The 16,051-nt window shown below is 36.4% G+C and overlaps 1 protein-coding gene across 1 annotated transcript; it reads right to left on the bottom strand.

Moving 5' to 3' along the window:
- Nucleotides 1-1,857: 1,857 nt before the first annotated feature.
- Nucleotides 1,858-14,798, bottom strand: LOC113046171 (oxysterol-binding protein-related protein 1). The gene is made up of 13 exons (XM_026207091.1): nt 14,680-14,798; nt 13,454-13,575; nt 7,190-7,265; nt 6,777-6,911; nt 5,863-5,960; nt 5,598-5,780; nt 5,385-5,492; nt 5,173-5,262; nt 4,700-4,829; nt 4,443-4,562; nt 3,778-3,901; nt 2,845-2,935; nt 1,858-2,421 (listed from the first exon to the last, which is right to left on the bottom strand). The coding sequence occupies exons 2-13, from the start codon at nt 13,510-13,512 to the stop codon at nt 2,319-2,321; spliced, it is 1,317 nt and encodes a 438-aa protein (XP_026062876.1). The 5' UTR covers nt 13,513-13,575; nt 14,680-14,798; the 3' UTR covers nt 1,858-2,318.
- Between the last annotated feature and the right edge of the window lie 1,253 nt (nt 14,799-16,051).

The following is a 16,051-nucleotide window of genomic DNA, read 5'->3' as shown; positions in this document are numbered from 1 at the left end:
TTTTGTGTCTGGTCACTATTATTCAAAATAAGTGTGTTAATCTGCATTAGTGCATTCATTTTCCAGTTTAATGCAGGGGCAATCCATTACTCACTCTTCTCAACAAGAAGTGCTTTTATTTAGACTCTGAATGTATTTATGACCACATTAACCCTTTAAGTCCCCCCCCCCCATTATTGAACATAGATGTGAAAGTTTACGATCCAAACCTAAATTTGTAATTATTCATGAACACATTAAAAAATGTTTTAAAGAAGACAATCTGCAAATTATTACACAAGTGGAATCATTTCAAAATATTAAAGTATCAAAAAGTTAAAGTAGTTTAAATTTACTGTAAAGAAAATGCATTGTTCATATAAAATAAATGATAAAATATTTTTTTGAATCTAAAATGGCTCAAATTAAAGGCTTCCAAATTGGATATGATTTACAAAGTGGATATGAAAAGAATTGAGGTTCCTGTGAAATTTTATTTTTATTAGGGCGTTATTCCACAAACAGCCACTGGGTGCCAATTAAAAATTTTAATGCATTTTTCTGTCACAAATGTCTAAATATCTCTGCAAATAAAACTAAATAACCACCAAATATGAAATCTTGAGACCTTTCGGACGATATGTATTTTGTCAAGATTATAAAAAGGTGTAATTCTTAAAGAACGTGATGCATTGTGTAATATGACACCTGACTCGGGAGGAGGAGACTGCCAAAAGATTTTAAAGTACCATTTCTATTTTAACACAGTGTCTGATTTCAAAATGGGTTTGACCGATGGCACTTAAACAGGACACTTTTAGACTCACACTCACCTCAGTGACAGGTGCAAGTCAAATGATTGCAGAACAACAGTAAACTGGTCAGATGAGATGTTGTCAGGCCATAGATCAGTAAAAGTGAATTTTAAGCACAAACCTGCTTGAGAGGTGATTTACTTCACATAATCAGGATTAAATCATGGCTTTATGAACAGAGCTGATGCACGAAGTCTGTCCCAGTCACTGCACCACTATAATGACAACTGGAGGGATAATAATTCAGCATTAAAATCATTTTGATTAGTTTATCATAAAACTTTTTTGTTGTTTAAAATACAGCAGCAAATTAAAGCTGATTTTACCACTTTGTATTTTTGCCTCACAAATGTGAGAGAGCGTGCATTATGTTACAGATTGATTCATCAGTGATGATTTATGAAGTGGTGTGATCCAAATTGTGGTCACCCAGACACAGAGCTTTACTGTAATGCATCTTTATAGTCCTGCGTTGTTCCTAAAATAAGCTTTTTTTATGCAAAATTAGATTTCTCAAAAGGGTGAAATAGGACCAGGCATGCTTTCAAAAGATTTATACATACAGTATAATTTATATTTAAACACACACACACACACACAAAACTTTTAATTTTCAGACAGCCTTTTATTTAACAGTAAATAAACTCTTAAGTGTTCTGTGGAAAATATAGCTTACATGACAATGTGCTATTTTCAGGACGCAGCTGTTTAATGCACATATACACAACAAGAGCATGTTTCGCTAAATATTCCTGTTATGATTTCATTCTGATGTCACAGATCACAGATATTTGATGCATAAATGCAACAGACCACCATCTTTATTAAATCACAAGCAGATTTTGCGTGACCTTCCAAAACACGCCTCAGCAAATCTTTTCAAAATTCAGTCTATTTTAAGAGTGTCTGTACACCATACACAAACACTTTTTCTTTTAAATGAGCATTTTAAGAAGCTTTTAGATTCAGTAAATTCACTTTAATGGCAAATAAAAGTTTTTTTAGTCAGTTATTGAATTCCGTATCTTGTTGAAAAATATATATTTTTTATAGAAGCCTGATTTAAAATAATAATAATAATAATAATAAAATTTACTCAAATGTCACAGATGGACTTACAGTTTTTTGTCTATGAACTCTTCATATTTTATATTCATATTTTTGGATATAAATCATTCTTTCTTTTAAAGAAGACTCTAATCTATTCAAATTAGTTGTAAGAAAAACACTCCTATATCTAGTTATATGAAAATAATACATATTAATTGGTTAAGTTTCCGAATGTTACAAATGTTTTCACAAATTCTTATGACGTTACATGCATTATCTCACATATCTATTGAATATAAATTAATACTACACTTGAACGGTCTAAAAGATAAAGCTCATGTTAGATCTTGTGCTCTTACTGTATGCCGTGATGACTTAACTGTGTCATCATATTCAGGGCATAGCACCAAAACAGACACTCATTTATATACGTGTAGAGGCTCTGTTCCTCCAGATGTTTGCAGTAGTTTGAGGTCAGTATATGTCAGGCAGGTGTGAGTAGTTTCTGTCCCAGTATCCGCCGGTGTACAGCCAGTCTGGGGCTCCGGTGTAAGAGTTCGGCCCCTGATGAAACCACCTGCATGTGAACATGAGTTTGACATTAAAGTTAAGATCAATGCAATCATGTCTGTCCATCCCCAACATAATCATACATGCAGACAAACCAATAAATGCTGATAAAGAACCAGATCATCATCACAGTGTATCCCAATTCTGGCTTTACTCCCTCCACTGCACTTTATTTTACAGTATGTGTACTTACGGTGTTACTTAGGAAAGTAAAGGGAAATATAGAGTGACTACATGTAAGTACCCATTTATTACCAAGTGATTGTAAAAAATAAGTGCTACCTTGTTAATTGTTAAGTGTGAAATTTCTTTGCTTTCCTTACATAACTGAATCTAAAACTAAGTCTTATACAGTCATTTCAGAACAAAGAAGACCCCTGGTTATGTACTTTCACCCATCGGTATCAGTGATTATTAACTCTTGTCAGACCTTATTTTCCATTCCTCGTCTGATTTGGAGCGATTTTTCCGAGCCGTTCGTTGTTTTTCCTCCAGTCTGTTCTTCTCTGCACCGGCTGCATCTGGAAACAACAGCAATGCAAATTCATCCACAACGTAAACTAAGTCAAAAATAAATAAAATAAATTAAAAATCGAATCGTATCGTAATTAAATAATTAAAAAAATCTAAAACTAATAAAATGACAGTTTGGCCATTCTCTTGGCATTCTCTTTGTGTATTTTGGTAGACAATGGTGCCAGCAAAGCCAAGATAATGCACATTTTTTTTTATTATTTAATTACTATTTCACATTGCTCTAGTGTTTGAGCTACATTTTGAACATTTGCATTAAGGAATTTAAACAACATGTGTGCATATGTGTTTGTGTGTTCATCTAAATAAAGGTTGAAATAAAATAAAGTATAAATATTATATAAAAAATGGAAACTAAGTGAAAAAAAAGAATAAAATAAAAAATAAAAACGAAATAGTAATTAAATAATTAAAAGATTTTTCCATTCTCTTGGCTTTGCTGGCACCATTGTCTACCAAAATACACAAAGAGAATGCACAAATTGTCATTTTATTAGTTTTAGATTTTTTATTTAATTACGATTTCGTTTTTTATTTTTTTAGTTTTTTTCACTTAGTTTACGGTTTTTTATAATATTTATACTTTATTTTATTTCAACCTTTATTTAAATGAACACACAAACACATATGCACACATGTTGTTTAAATTCCTTAATGACAATGTTCAAAATGTAGCTCAAACGCTAGAGCAATGCATGAGCTGAAGATGACGTGAAGCATTGGATTTGTTGTGAAGACTGTAGATGAATCTGCAGTGTAACTACAGTAGGTGTGAGTTTACTGGTTGAATGAATGTATTTCATCATAAGTCAGTAAGAGGTTGATGTACCTATGTCTCCATTCTCCAGGGCTCTGATGTCAGGCCTCAGACGACAGTCTGTCTGTGGAAGAACTCGCTCCATCTCTGCATCCAGCGCATTCAGCTGCAGAGCGAAGGATGTGAACGCATAGTACTGACAGAAAGAGAGAGAGAGAGAGAGAGAAATTGAGTAACAATATGTTATAAAACAGGCATATTTATTTTTATACATATATTTTAGTTTGACTAAGAGGGGTGGGTAAACTCATACAGGAGCTTTTTTGCCCCAATATCTTGAATATTAAGCCATAACTGCATCATATCTGTCAGCAGTCCACTGTATGAAATGTAAGATGAGGTACAGGTCTGGGGGCGGGGCCAGTGTCCTGTTGTTTTTCATTACCAATTAATTCAATTCATTAATGAAGTTAAGCCCCATAGCAAATACAAACCCCTCTAATAGGGACCTCATACCAGAAATGAATCTCAAGGAATCAGAGGCACAAATTAATTCTAATAAAGAAAATGAACTGTGGTTCAGATTCCAATTCAATAGAAAGTTACTTTATGACCAGTGTTCACTAAAAGAGTACTGGTGCCTATCTCAAGCCCAAATAATATTCAATGCTAAAATGGTGATTATTTGATGTTTGGTAATGGATCACATCATAATAAGACGAGTATGTTCTGCACACTTCTCTGGAGTTGTCTGGTCGCGGTGATATCCTCCAGATCAGCTCACTTCCTGGAATCACCTGCACTGTCTCTGCTTCTGGAGGAGGCATTTCATCCGGATCCTCATCCGCATTATTACTCTGCAAAAGACCCCGATTCTGCACGTCAGCAACATTTGTACAGCACATTACATTAGACATTGATTAATGTTAATAAATGCAACAAATAAGATGTCAAATCAAATGCATGCAGTATGATCACGATCATTATCGGTCACCTGTGTGCTTCCCTTCCTGTCCTTCTCAGAGCGCTTTGTGTCAGATTTTCTGTGTGCATCAAATGTCACTGGATCCACAGAATACAAGCACTCCGTCCACTTGCCATACAGAGCACAGATCTTTCTTTTGCTGGACAGACATTAAGAAAATTGTATGTATTGGGTACGGTTAAGGGATCCGGAAAATGACCATGCATTAATATTTGCTTTATAAGTACTAATAATATGCATGATTAATAAGCAGCTACTTAATAGTTAATAGTTTTCACAAGTCTTCAGTGTTGTCATGCTTTCCTTTAGACCACTTTTTGAATAATTGTTAGTTTATTCAGTTCAGTTCAGTTAAATATCAAGTCAAAATTAATTAATACCAGTTCAAGTCAAATACCACACTACAGCCATATCAAATTGAATCAGGGTCTCTGGGACAGAAATAGCATCAGTTTTCTGTCATTTGATCAGTGTTTACGTACCTTTTATCAAGAATGTATCCTTCCACTTTATGCAACTCTTTTCCGAAGATGCCACATGATTTGAAAGTTAAACAACATCTTTCTCCAGTTCTGTTAAAAAGCACAGTCAAATCATTTGTGGAACTTGTATGTCTTCCATGTTAGTTGTTATCTAATTTACATCCTTGTTTGTTGAACTTTTTGTCAAACTAGTGGACAATACTTGCTCTTACTTATGATTAATAATTTCAACATTTCCATATTGCTCAATCCACAGTTGCCCCATGATAATGTTGTGAATACAGCAGGTCGGGTTGCTCCAGGTGTAGGCTTCATTGTGGCTGAAAAAACAACAGATTAACAATACGTGAGTCAATCGTGTAGATAAATTTACATGTAAGAAGTCAATGCATGCTCCTCGTGTTTACTGGCTGTAAAGGACTCACAGAGGAAGCTCTAGGGTGATGATTCCCCGAGGTTCGGCCTCCACACTCTTCCCCCAGAATTTGAGTTTCGGATAAATGGAGCCATGAAACATGAAGTCGTTGTTTACGCCCTCAGCGTGGAAGGCACTGACCGGCGGATGATGACTGACCTGCTCAGAGACCCATCTGAACCCCAGATCCTCTCTGATGACACACAAACAATGACAGCTCATATGAAACATGAATGAGTTTGCTCATGACTGATCAGTTGATGTGAATCCCTGACCTGAGCAGCTCGTAGGTTTCTCCGAGCAGTGGGTTGAAGGGTTTTCCCGTCCTCTCCCACTGTGAGGCCACGGCTGACACAGCAAAAGCTGCCACACACTGGAAAACCAAAGAAACATGGTGTTACCAACAATCAATAAAATAAATTTCTTAATACTAAGGTCAGTTTTTCAAAACTCTTTCACAAAATCCTCCTAACCAACTTTGACCTTGGTACAGTAGTACATTTCACATCCAAAATTAACTAAAACTACCAAAACACTCCATAGAGTCTCAAATCAACTCATTTTTCCATAACAGTAGCAAATGTTTTAACCCAATAATCACTCAATAATAATAATAAAAAAATCCCACTTTTTTTAAAGATTATATAAACATGCAAAATAGCTTTTAGACGCTAGTTAAAATTTAATTGGTGTAATAGTTATTCAATGCTAAATTATAATGTGTGTTGTAATTAGATAAGATTCCATACAGTATACACAATGCTAATTCTGTATACTGAAGGTAATTAAATTAAAGCATGTTAAATTCAGTCGTAATTTATATAATTTGAACCTAGCTGTTATTGTTTGACCTAAAAGACAATTGGATAAGAAATCTAATTAGAATAGAATACCCCCTAAAATTAATCTTAACCAAAGCTGAAGTAAAGACACCGAAGCTAATTTTCAAGTCATGTCTATTCCATTTAAAAACATTAAATCCACATAACATCTGAATCCTTGCCACCATCTTAATCATTTTAATGGGTTCGTAATGCAAACATCACTCTAGAATACACCAATGGTCCCATATGCATGCTAATATAGGCCAGGCTTAAATTCAACACTGTTTTACTCAGTAGGTCCATGCTCCATTTCTCTATTCGCTAAGGGTTTCCTGGCCTAAAAATAAAATAAAAAATATATTTACCTTCATTCTGTTGATGGAGTCTTGTGAAGCGCTGGCCTTCTGGATGAGGTATGTGTGCTCCATGTATTCAGTCAATCTCTGAAGAAAACTCAAAGGCTCGTTAAAAATCACCGGCATTGTGATTTTAGACAGTTCCTGTGAAGATTTAAAGATGAGAATAAGTGATTAAAAAGTCTACTTTTACATCAGAACTCAAATCACCTTTACTCTGTAGTGCTTTATAATACATATTGTTTTGTAAAAAAGTTCATCTGTTCAGTATAATAACTAAGCACATTTCATGCATCATGTACATGCATTCATCAGTTAAAGAATTCAGCAGCAGATCTACTTTGCAAACAAGAGCACTGCTAACATCATGCAAACCTAACAATGCAAACATATTTATGCATATATAGCCATATTTGACTTACCATCCCAATGCATTTTTTGAGAACACCCCACATATTGACATTTTTTCGTGAGAACATTGCAGCAGGAAGAGCTGACCTATTCCGAAATGGAGAGTGAAAAACATTTCTCTGTGAATTCAAAACTGCACAGGTAATCAGAGAACACAGAATGCAAACATGTATTAAAGCCAGTATATTTAAGCAATAATACTGTTCTTCTTAAAATAAACCCTTATTAATGTTATCACGAGTAAATTTAAAGTAGTTCTATCAACAAAAATGCACTAGAGCGGAATCAATCGCTGTGTGACACAGCAATGCTGCAATGAGGTTAAGTATAAACCAGGTTTAACCCCGTAACCTTGTAACCAAGAAGGGAGCAGATCATTTATGTCTTAAATCACAACTAGCAGATCCATGTATATATATATCCAACAGGCTGAAGAAATGTTGTTAGATGCTAATCTATTTCAGATCCTATCTTTTGATTCACTAACACTATATTTGGGTAATTCAGGTGAAACCCTGAATAGTATGGAGTGCCACAAAGAAATGGATTCATTCATATTTTATTTTGAATTACAAGAAAGTTATAAGAAAATATTGTAGAAACGTAATTTTCTGTAAAGTTGCTTTGTAATGATTTGTATTGTAAAAAGCACTATACAAATAAACTAAACTATTACATAAAATATTATATTATCTGTATGCCTTGGCTACTGGACTGTTACGTGCAATAGTCAGCATTCAAATGAAGTTTATCATGAATAAAAGTTACATAAAGTGCATAATATAGAATTTAAAAACATTGTTATCAATCCAACAGTCTTGTAAGTCCATTAGCTTTTGGGATATTATTGTATATTATAAAAATTATTATCAGCCTATTATTGGTATTGTTTGTATTCATTTCAATCTTTTTACTTAATGTTCTTAATTTTTATTTTATTAATAATAGCCTATTGTGAATGCTCGATATGCCAATTAAGCTTTGATTGTGCTGATTGGAATTTTTGCTGGAATGCCGTTTATATAAACATATATTTAATTTTATTTTGGCTAATTAATAAACCATAATTATAAATACTATAGTGTTTCTTTGAGGAATTAATCATACACATTAATTTGTAAATGAAAACACAACACGCTTATTATCACACATGGGCATAAATACAATCATAATATAAAAAATTTATTGGCATAACTGTCAGGCAATAGACGAATTGAAAGGGGAAATAAAAATCTTTAAAATAAAATAAAAATATAGCCCTAGTAAGTTAATATAATAATAATAATGTTATGAGCTCCCGCGTCAATCACGAGCCCATGCAGGTGGGAAGAGCTTGGCTGTCCCAGGAGGAGAGAGAGAGGCGGAGGTCCTGTGGACTCTGTTTATACTGCGGTGGCACTGGGCATTTTCTACTCTCTTGCCCAGTAAAAGAGCAAGCCCGGTAATAAACTTGGGGCTACTGTTGGGTCGGATCTCTGCCAGGAAGTCCCCATCATCCACTCTCCTTCCGGTGAGACTGAGATTGGCCAACAACAACATTCTGGAGCAGAGGGTAACTTCATTGACACCCATCTGGCACAGCAGCTGAAACTCCCCATCATGTCTCTCCCTCACCACATCTCTGTCAAAGCTCTAAATGGTCAAGAACTCCCCAAAATCACCTTACCTACTGGACCCATAACTCTGATCACCTCTGGCAATCACACTGAGACTATTCCCTTCCTTCTCCTGGACTCCCCTGTTGCACACATTGTCTTAGTTCACCCTTGGCTGGCGAAACACAGTCCTCGAGTGGATTGGGGTTCCAACTCCATCACTATGTGGAGCAAGCTTTGACACGAGTCCTGTCTGGTGTCTGCTTGTTCTTCTGTGTCTGGTTCTGTGTTTCAGGAGAAGGCAGCGGTTCTGTCAAATGTGCCCACAGAGTATCTGGACCTGAAGGAGGTGTTCAATAAGTCTCGCGTTGCTTCTCTTCCTCCGCATTGTCCCTATAACTGTGCCATAGAGTTATTACCAGATAAGTCCCTTTCTAAAGTCAAACTTTACTCCATGGGCGGAGTTTGGGGGGGGGGGGCTAAGGGGGGCACTGCACCCCCAGACCAGAGCCAATTAATGCCTGTCTTGTGCTTTGAAAAATAAAAATAAATACAGAATTCATATTTTCTAATTTTATTTGTCCTATCTTATAATTTTTGTGGATATAATGAGTAAGTTTAGAATTAATTATTTTTAATTACTATATTGAAAAAGAAGATTATTTTGGTGGACTTCAAAGTATCGCGGTAAGTTACATGAGTGGACTCTCTTCTCGTTCTGTTCCCGCTTTAGTCTACATGGTAAATAAACAAAATGGACATTCGTCGTTTTTTTATTAAACCCATTAGTAAAAGTGTGGAGTTTTCTAACTCTGGCACTTCAACCATCAATTCCACTCCCTGCTGCTACTGACACAGCAACCGAGGCTGGTGTAGCAGTCGATTCTGTTCCCCTCTGAATGTCTGTTTCCCCTCGGGTTGCCAGGTCCATGTAATAAACCCAACCAAATAGTTAATCAAACATTTTCCCAATGTAGCCTAAATTCCACGGATTTGGCAACATACCAGCATGCAAATACACCAAACACACCTGGATGTAAGGAAAGCAAAAAGGGACAAATTTCTTGCTACACTGCAGCATAGTAAAATGATTCTCACACTCCTGTTTATGTTCTTTTTTAATTAATCATCTTGCAGTTGTTCCGTTATTTTTGTCTTATGTTTTTACATTTCAAGTTGAAAAACCTCTCGTCTTAAATATATTTTCAAGTTTAAGATTTAGGACGGTATTTTGAACTATTTGACTTGCCGTACATCCAGTCACGCTTCTTGCGCACGCTAGTTCTGATCGTACGTATAGTAACTCGGCAACTACGCAAGAATTGTAGTATGTTTGCGTAAAATGTAAAACCTCTTTCAACACCCCCAGAGGGCACTTTGAATATTTGGTTTTGCCGTTCGGGCTTTCCAACTCTCCAGCAGTTTTCCAAGCTCTCATGAATGATGTGTTGAGAGACATAGTAGACCAATTCATATATGTTTACCTGGATGACATATTGATTTTTCTTCATCTCTCCGGGAACATGTTCAGCACATCAGGCGAGTACTTCAGAGGTTGCAAGAGAAGGTGCTTTTTGTAAAGGTGGAGAAATGCGTTTTCGTGTACAGTCTGTTTCTTTCCTAGGTTACATCTCTTCTGAAGGAGTATGTATGGATCCTGACAAGGTTAAGGCTGTGATAGATTGGCCAGATTCCCGTAAGGCCCTATGTGTTTTCTGGGGTTCGGCAATTTTATTGCCGTTTATTCGCAAATTCAGCCTACTAGTCGCACCTCTAACCGCCTTGACCTCCACCCGGTGCCCACCGAATCAGTTGTTCGTTCCGGAGGGGTTACGGTCTGACATTACTCAATGGGGTCATTGCTCGTCATCCAGGAGTAGGCCACACTAGCTGCTTAGTAAAGCAACAATTTTGGTGGTGGCTTGTGACATTCACGATTTAGTTTTGGCCTGCTCTGTTTGTGCCCGTGGTAAAACGTCTAACCGACCTCCAGATGAGTTACTCCAACCACTGTCTGTCCCTTCAAGACCCTGATCCCACATCACACTAGATTTTGTTACTGCCCTCCCGCCCTCTAATGGCATGATGGTTGTTTTGACCTTAGTGGACCGGTTCTCGAAGGCGGCACATTTCATTCCTTTGCCCAAATTACCTTCAGCCAAGGAGACAGCAGTTACTGTAATTGATCACGTCTTTAGGTTACATGACCTCCCGATGGATGTGGTCTCTGACAGGGGTTCCCAATTTGTGTCTACATTTTGGCAAGAGTTTTGTAAATTATTGGGAGCCACGGTTCGCTTGTCTTCAGGTTATCATCCCCGGAGCAATGGTCAGTCTGAGCGTGCCAACCAAGATTTGGAGAGAATGTTGCGATGTCTGGTCTCCAAGAATCCTTCATCCTGGAGCCAACAACTCTCTATGGTTGTGTACGCACATAACTTGTTACCAGTGTCATCAACGGGCCTCTCCCCGTTTGAGTGCAGTATAGGATATCAGCCTATACTGCAGTACCAGGTTCGACCACCTTTTGCCTTCAGAACTTTAATTCTTTGTTGCATAGATTCTAAAAGGTGTTGGATTTTGGTCCATATTGACATGATAGCACAACACAAGTTGCCGCAGATTTGTCGGCTGCAAATCCATGATGTGTATCTTCTGTTCCACCACATCCCAAAGCTGTTCTATTGGATTGGGATCTGGTGACATGGTCAGCAACAATACTTGGGAATATTGTGGTGTTTAAACGATGCTCAATCGGTACTAAGGGGCCCAAAGTGCCATGAAAATATCCCCCACACCATTACACCCCCACCAGCAGCCTGAACCATTGAGGACGAGGCAGGATGGAACCATGCTTTCATGTTCTTTACACCAAATTCAGATCTTAGCAGAAATCGAGACTCATCAGACTAGGCAACGTTTTCCAATCTTTTATTGTCCAATTTTGGTGAGACTGTGTGAATTGTATCCTCTGTTTCCTGTTCTTAGCTAACAGGATTGGCAACCGGTGTGGTCTTCTGCTGCTGTAGCTCATCTGTTTCAGGAGTCGATGTGCTGTGTGTCCAGAGATGGTATTCTGCATACCTTGGTCGTAACGAGTGGCTATTTGAGTTACTGTTGACTTTTTGTCATCTCTCCTTCATGACATCTAGATGCCTAAATGCATTGAGTTGCTGCCATGTGATTGGCTGATTAGCAATTTAAACAGGTGTACCTAATAAAGTGGCTGGTGTGTGTGTATATATATATTAAAATGTTTAATGTTAATAAAAATGTTTGATCCATTTTTGATAATCCCGGATTGCAACAACAGTTTCGTTTATGCATTTAATTAATAGCCACAAAAAATATGTCTTTCCCTCAACATGGCATCAGGAGGCCATGACATCATGCTCCCTTGAGTTATGATGTTGTGGCCATGACAAAACTAAGTGAACCAACGGGCACCGTAGTATTGTCTTGTTATTTCAGAGCAAATGTCTAAAGATTCTTAATTCTAGATGTTTATTTGCAAAATCACATGAGAAGTTTTGTCTTATGATAAGTTCATCAAAATCTAAGTCTAAGGTTAAAATATGAACAAACAAACTTCCAATGCTCTCATAAAAAATTAAGTTTGCATTACCCTTTGAAATATTTGTTTTTGTTTTAAACATAAACTCATTTAATTTTGTTCTATTTCTCAGAAAATAAGGCTTCATATCTTTCTTTTTCATCGCAAGTAAATGTACTGTATATGGATTTAAAAATGTTTAGATATTTTCCTTGAAAAGAAGTAAAAATAGCGAGAAAGGTACCCTCCGGGGGCGCTTCAGGAGCCTCCGGACAAGGACCAGCAGATTCAGGAACAGCTTTTTCCCTACAGCTGTCTCCTTGCTGAACTCTGCCCTCTGATCCAACACACACACACACACACACACACACCACACACACAGATTCCTCCTCATCACTCCTCATCGGATTTATTTACAAACAAGCAGTAAACACTAAACTTGTTATTACTTGCACTACTGTCTGTTAATCCCAGAATACTGAGTAATCCATTTGCACATTGAAACATTTTTCTATGCACATTTTACTGTCCAGTGCACTAGTGTAAATAATGTTCATATGTCCATAGTTTCTGCTTATAGTGTACATACACTTATTACAAAATCTAACTGTATAGTACAATATGTTCATAGTACACCTATCTGTATATCATACTAATAGTTTTTAAAATCTCTAAATTATGTCTTGTCCAGTACTGCCTTATTTGTATATTTATTGTACATTTGTAACATATTGTATATATATAGTATATATTATATTTTAACACTGTACTTACTGCTTATTGCACTTCTGATTAGATGCTAACTGCATTGACATATAACTTTTAATCTAATGTAATCTAATAAATTAATTAATTATGATTACTATACATTTTTGCAGTGTATGCAACATATACTGTCATGATATTTTGAAATGTTAAGGCCTTTATTTGTGAAAACAATAATTATGATTTTTTTTAGAGATCCTGCCAAACAAAAAAAAACAAGGTTTTAACAGTAGGATTAAGCAGCAGCAACAACAATAATAATCCACAAACACTATAAACTTGCCTTTTTTATATGCAGTGTAAAATGAATACACATTTTAAAATGAGATAATAAACCAATCCACATGAAACCATAGGTATACCTGTGCTTTTTGACTCCATTGCACTGGGTTTTGTCACCCTGGCTACCGTCCCCTGACATGATGTCTCTGGGGTCACAGAAGAAGCTGTGTCAATAGACACCAAATTGTTTAATGATCTGGCTCTAGAAGAAAACAGAGAAGGATATAGGAAAAAAAAAAACATGGTGCTACATGAAAAAAGAAGACAATGATAAATATAAACAAATGCATAAAAAGAAATAGACAGACTGGCAAGACCAGAACTATACTTTTAAAAAGCTTTATAATCCTAAACAGATCATAGAGAACAATGTTTTGTATGATCTTACTCGATGCTTTTGGGATAAGAAGCCCAGAGCTGAGAATGAGGACAATTAACATCAACAAATGGATTTGTAATGCTGTTCAAATTATTTCTTGTTATGTACATTATGTATATGGAACATATGCATTCAAGCAAACTATGCTCGTTTCTACCATTGTAGAGCAAATGGGATTATAAGATTACAACAGTATTAGATTCTGCAGAATGATGACATCTGTCAACAATGAATTACTGTAAGATATACACTTACACCTTTATCAGTTTAGTTTCAATTGAATTCAATGTGCAATTCCACTTTCTCATTCTCACAGCTCATCTTGAGATGTTTTATAATGTTGCAGGTTTCTCTGGTTTCAGCACACACTGCTATTTTAAGCATGTACTGTAGTTCACAATGTACTGAACATCTGTCTACTGACAGAGCTCTAAAAACGGATCAGCGCTTAGCTATACAACACTCTCAGAAAAAAAGTACAACAGTACCTTTAAACCTCTTATTTAGCCCTAAATGTGCATATTAGTACCTTAAAGGTACACACTGTATTTTAATTAGATTAGACTCTGTTCATGTGCCTATCGTTGATGATGCCACACCTGAAACATTGATAAGAATAATGCAAAAACTTCAGCAGAAAAAACTAAACAAAACAATACATCACTAGCTCAGTGACATCAAAAACACAGTAAAAACTGCACACTCTGTATATGATAACATTTTGATTAATGTTACTGTAATCTATAGTGACATCATGAATAAATGCTATACTGTACTTGTCTCATTTACAATCACTTGACCTATCTTTACTTTCAGCGCCAGAGGACATAGTCTGATTAAACCTACTGTCTGTAGCATCATATGACAGTGAAATGAGTGACATGAGAGTGAAAATATCAGCAGAAAAGAGCAGAAATGTGAATTTACCTGCTTTAATGGCCTCTGCTGGAGTCACCTTGTTTTGCGTCCTGTCTGCTGTTCCTGTATGTAAGACTGTAGGTGCGTGAAATGGAGCACAGGAGAGACTGTGTGTGTGAGTGTGTGTGTGTGTGCGTGTGTTTGCAGAGCTCAGCATAAAGAGGATCGGAGAGCAGCTGATCAATCTACACCTGTGCAGTGATGAAAACTCACACCAACACATAATAGCTATGTGCTACTTGAACTATTGATAATAATGCAATCCTTTTATCCTTGTCAGCATTTCTACATAGTTTATTTAATAAATGTGTTTGTTACCTCAATGGCTGTATTTCCACTGCCTAATGTCACAAGATTCATCATACAACTTACAGACTGTGTGCACAGGATAACTAAATATGATTAAAAATTTAGATAGATAGATAGATAGATAGATAGATAGATAGATAGATAGATAGATAGACAGATAGACAGATAGACAGATAGATAGATAGATAGATAGATAGATAGATAGATAGATAGATAGATAGATAGATAGACAGATAGACAGATAGACAGATAGATAGATAGATAGATAGATAGATAGATAGATAGAGAGCTGCAGTGTGGAAGTGATTATGAAGGGCGTAATGGAACAATACTGCTCACTATATACTGAGCCGTCATAAGAAGCTTTACTCCTCTTTAACAGAGTAAGCACCCTTCAGAAACACTCTCATTCATTTTCAGACCCCTTTGCCACAGGTGTATAAAATCAAGTAACAAGCCATGCAGTCTGCATTACATTTGTAGGGAAAAAGGTTAGTTCGGAAGAGCACAGTAAATTCAAGCATGGTAGATTGCCAACTTTGCAATAAGTCTGTTTGTGAAATATATTTCCTGCTAGACATCCCGCAGTAAACTGTAAGAGATATTATTGAAAAGTGGAAGCATTTAGGAACAGCAGCAGAAGTGGAAGACCATGTAAAGTTACAAAGCATGTCACAGAGTGCTAAGACACATTCTGCATAAAAGTCGCCACCACTCTGTTGATTCCATAGCTAAAGAAATCCAAACTTCCACTGCCATCAATATCTGCAAACAAACTGTCTGGTGGAAGCATCATGTAATGGGTTTCGATGGCCAAGCTGCATGCAAGCCTTACTTTGCAAAGTGCAATGCCAAGTGTCAGATGTGCTCCGCACTTTTTGAATGTTTTTCTTATTTAATGCACTTGATTTAAATCATCAGCTGGTCAGCTGGTTAGGAGACCCCATGAAATGCAGTGTGTCTGGTAATGCCAAGTTCACACTGCACAATTTTAGACTCGATTTTTATTTGACGACAGGTTTTGCACAAAAGCAGACAAATGCCAAAATTTTGGGCAGATAAAAAATTTAAT

Source organism: Carassius auratus, chromosome 27 (genome assembly GCF_003368295.1).
Source record: "Carassius auratus strain Wakin chromosome 27, ASM336829v1, whole genome shotgun sequence".
Taxonomy (NCBI): domain Eukaryota; kingdom Metazoa; phylum Chordata; class Actinopteri; order Cypriniformes; family Cyprinidae; genus Carassius; species Carassius auratus.
This window is presented reverse-complemented; position numbering and strand designations above follow the sequence as displayed.

Bases quoted from the DNA above. Each gene is read 5' to 3' on its own strand.
- LOC113046171 (XM_026207091.1), bottom strand. From the start codon at position 13,512: ATGTCAGGGGACGGTAGCCAGGGTGACAAAACCCAGTGCAATGGAGTC. The intron at 5,493-5,597 runs GTGAGTCCTTTA...TTGTTTTTTCAG, and splicing joins ATCACCCTAGAGCTTCCTCT to CCACAATGAAGCCTACACCT. The intron at 2,422-2,844 runs GTCTGACAAGAG...GTTCACATGCAG, and splicing joins GACGAGGAATGGAAAATAAG to GTGGTTTCATCAGGGGCCGA.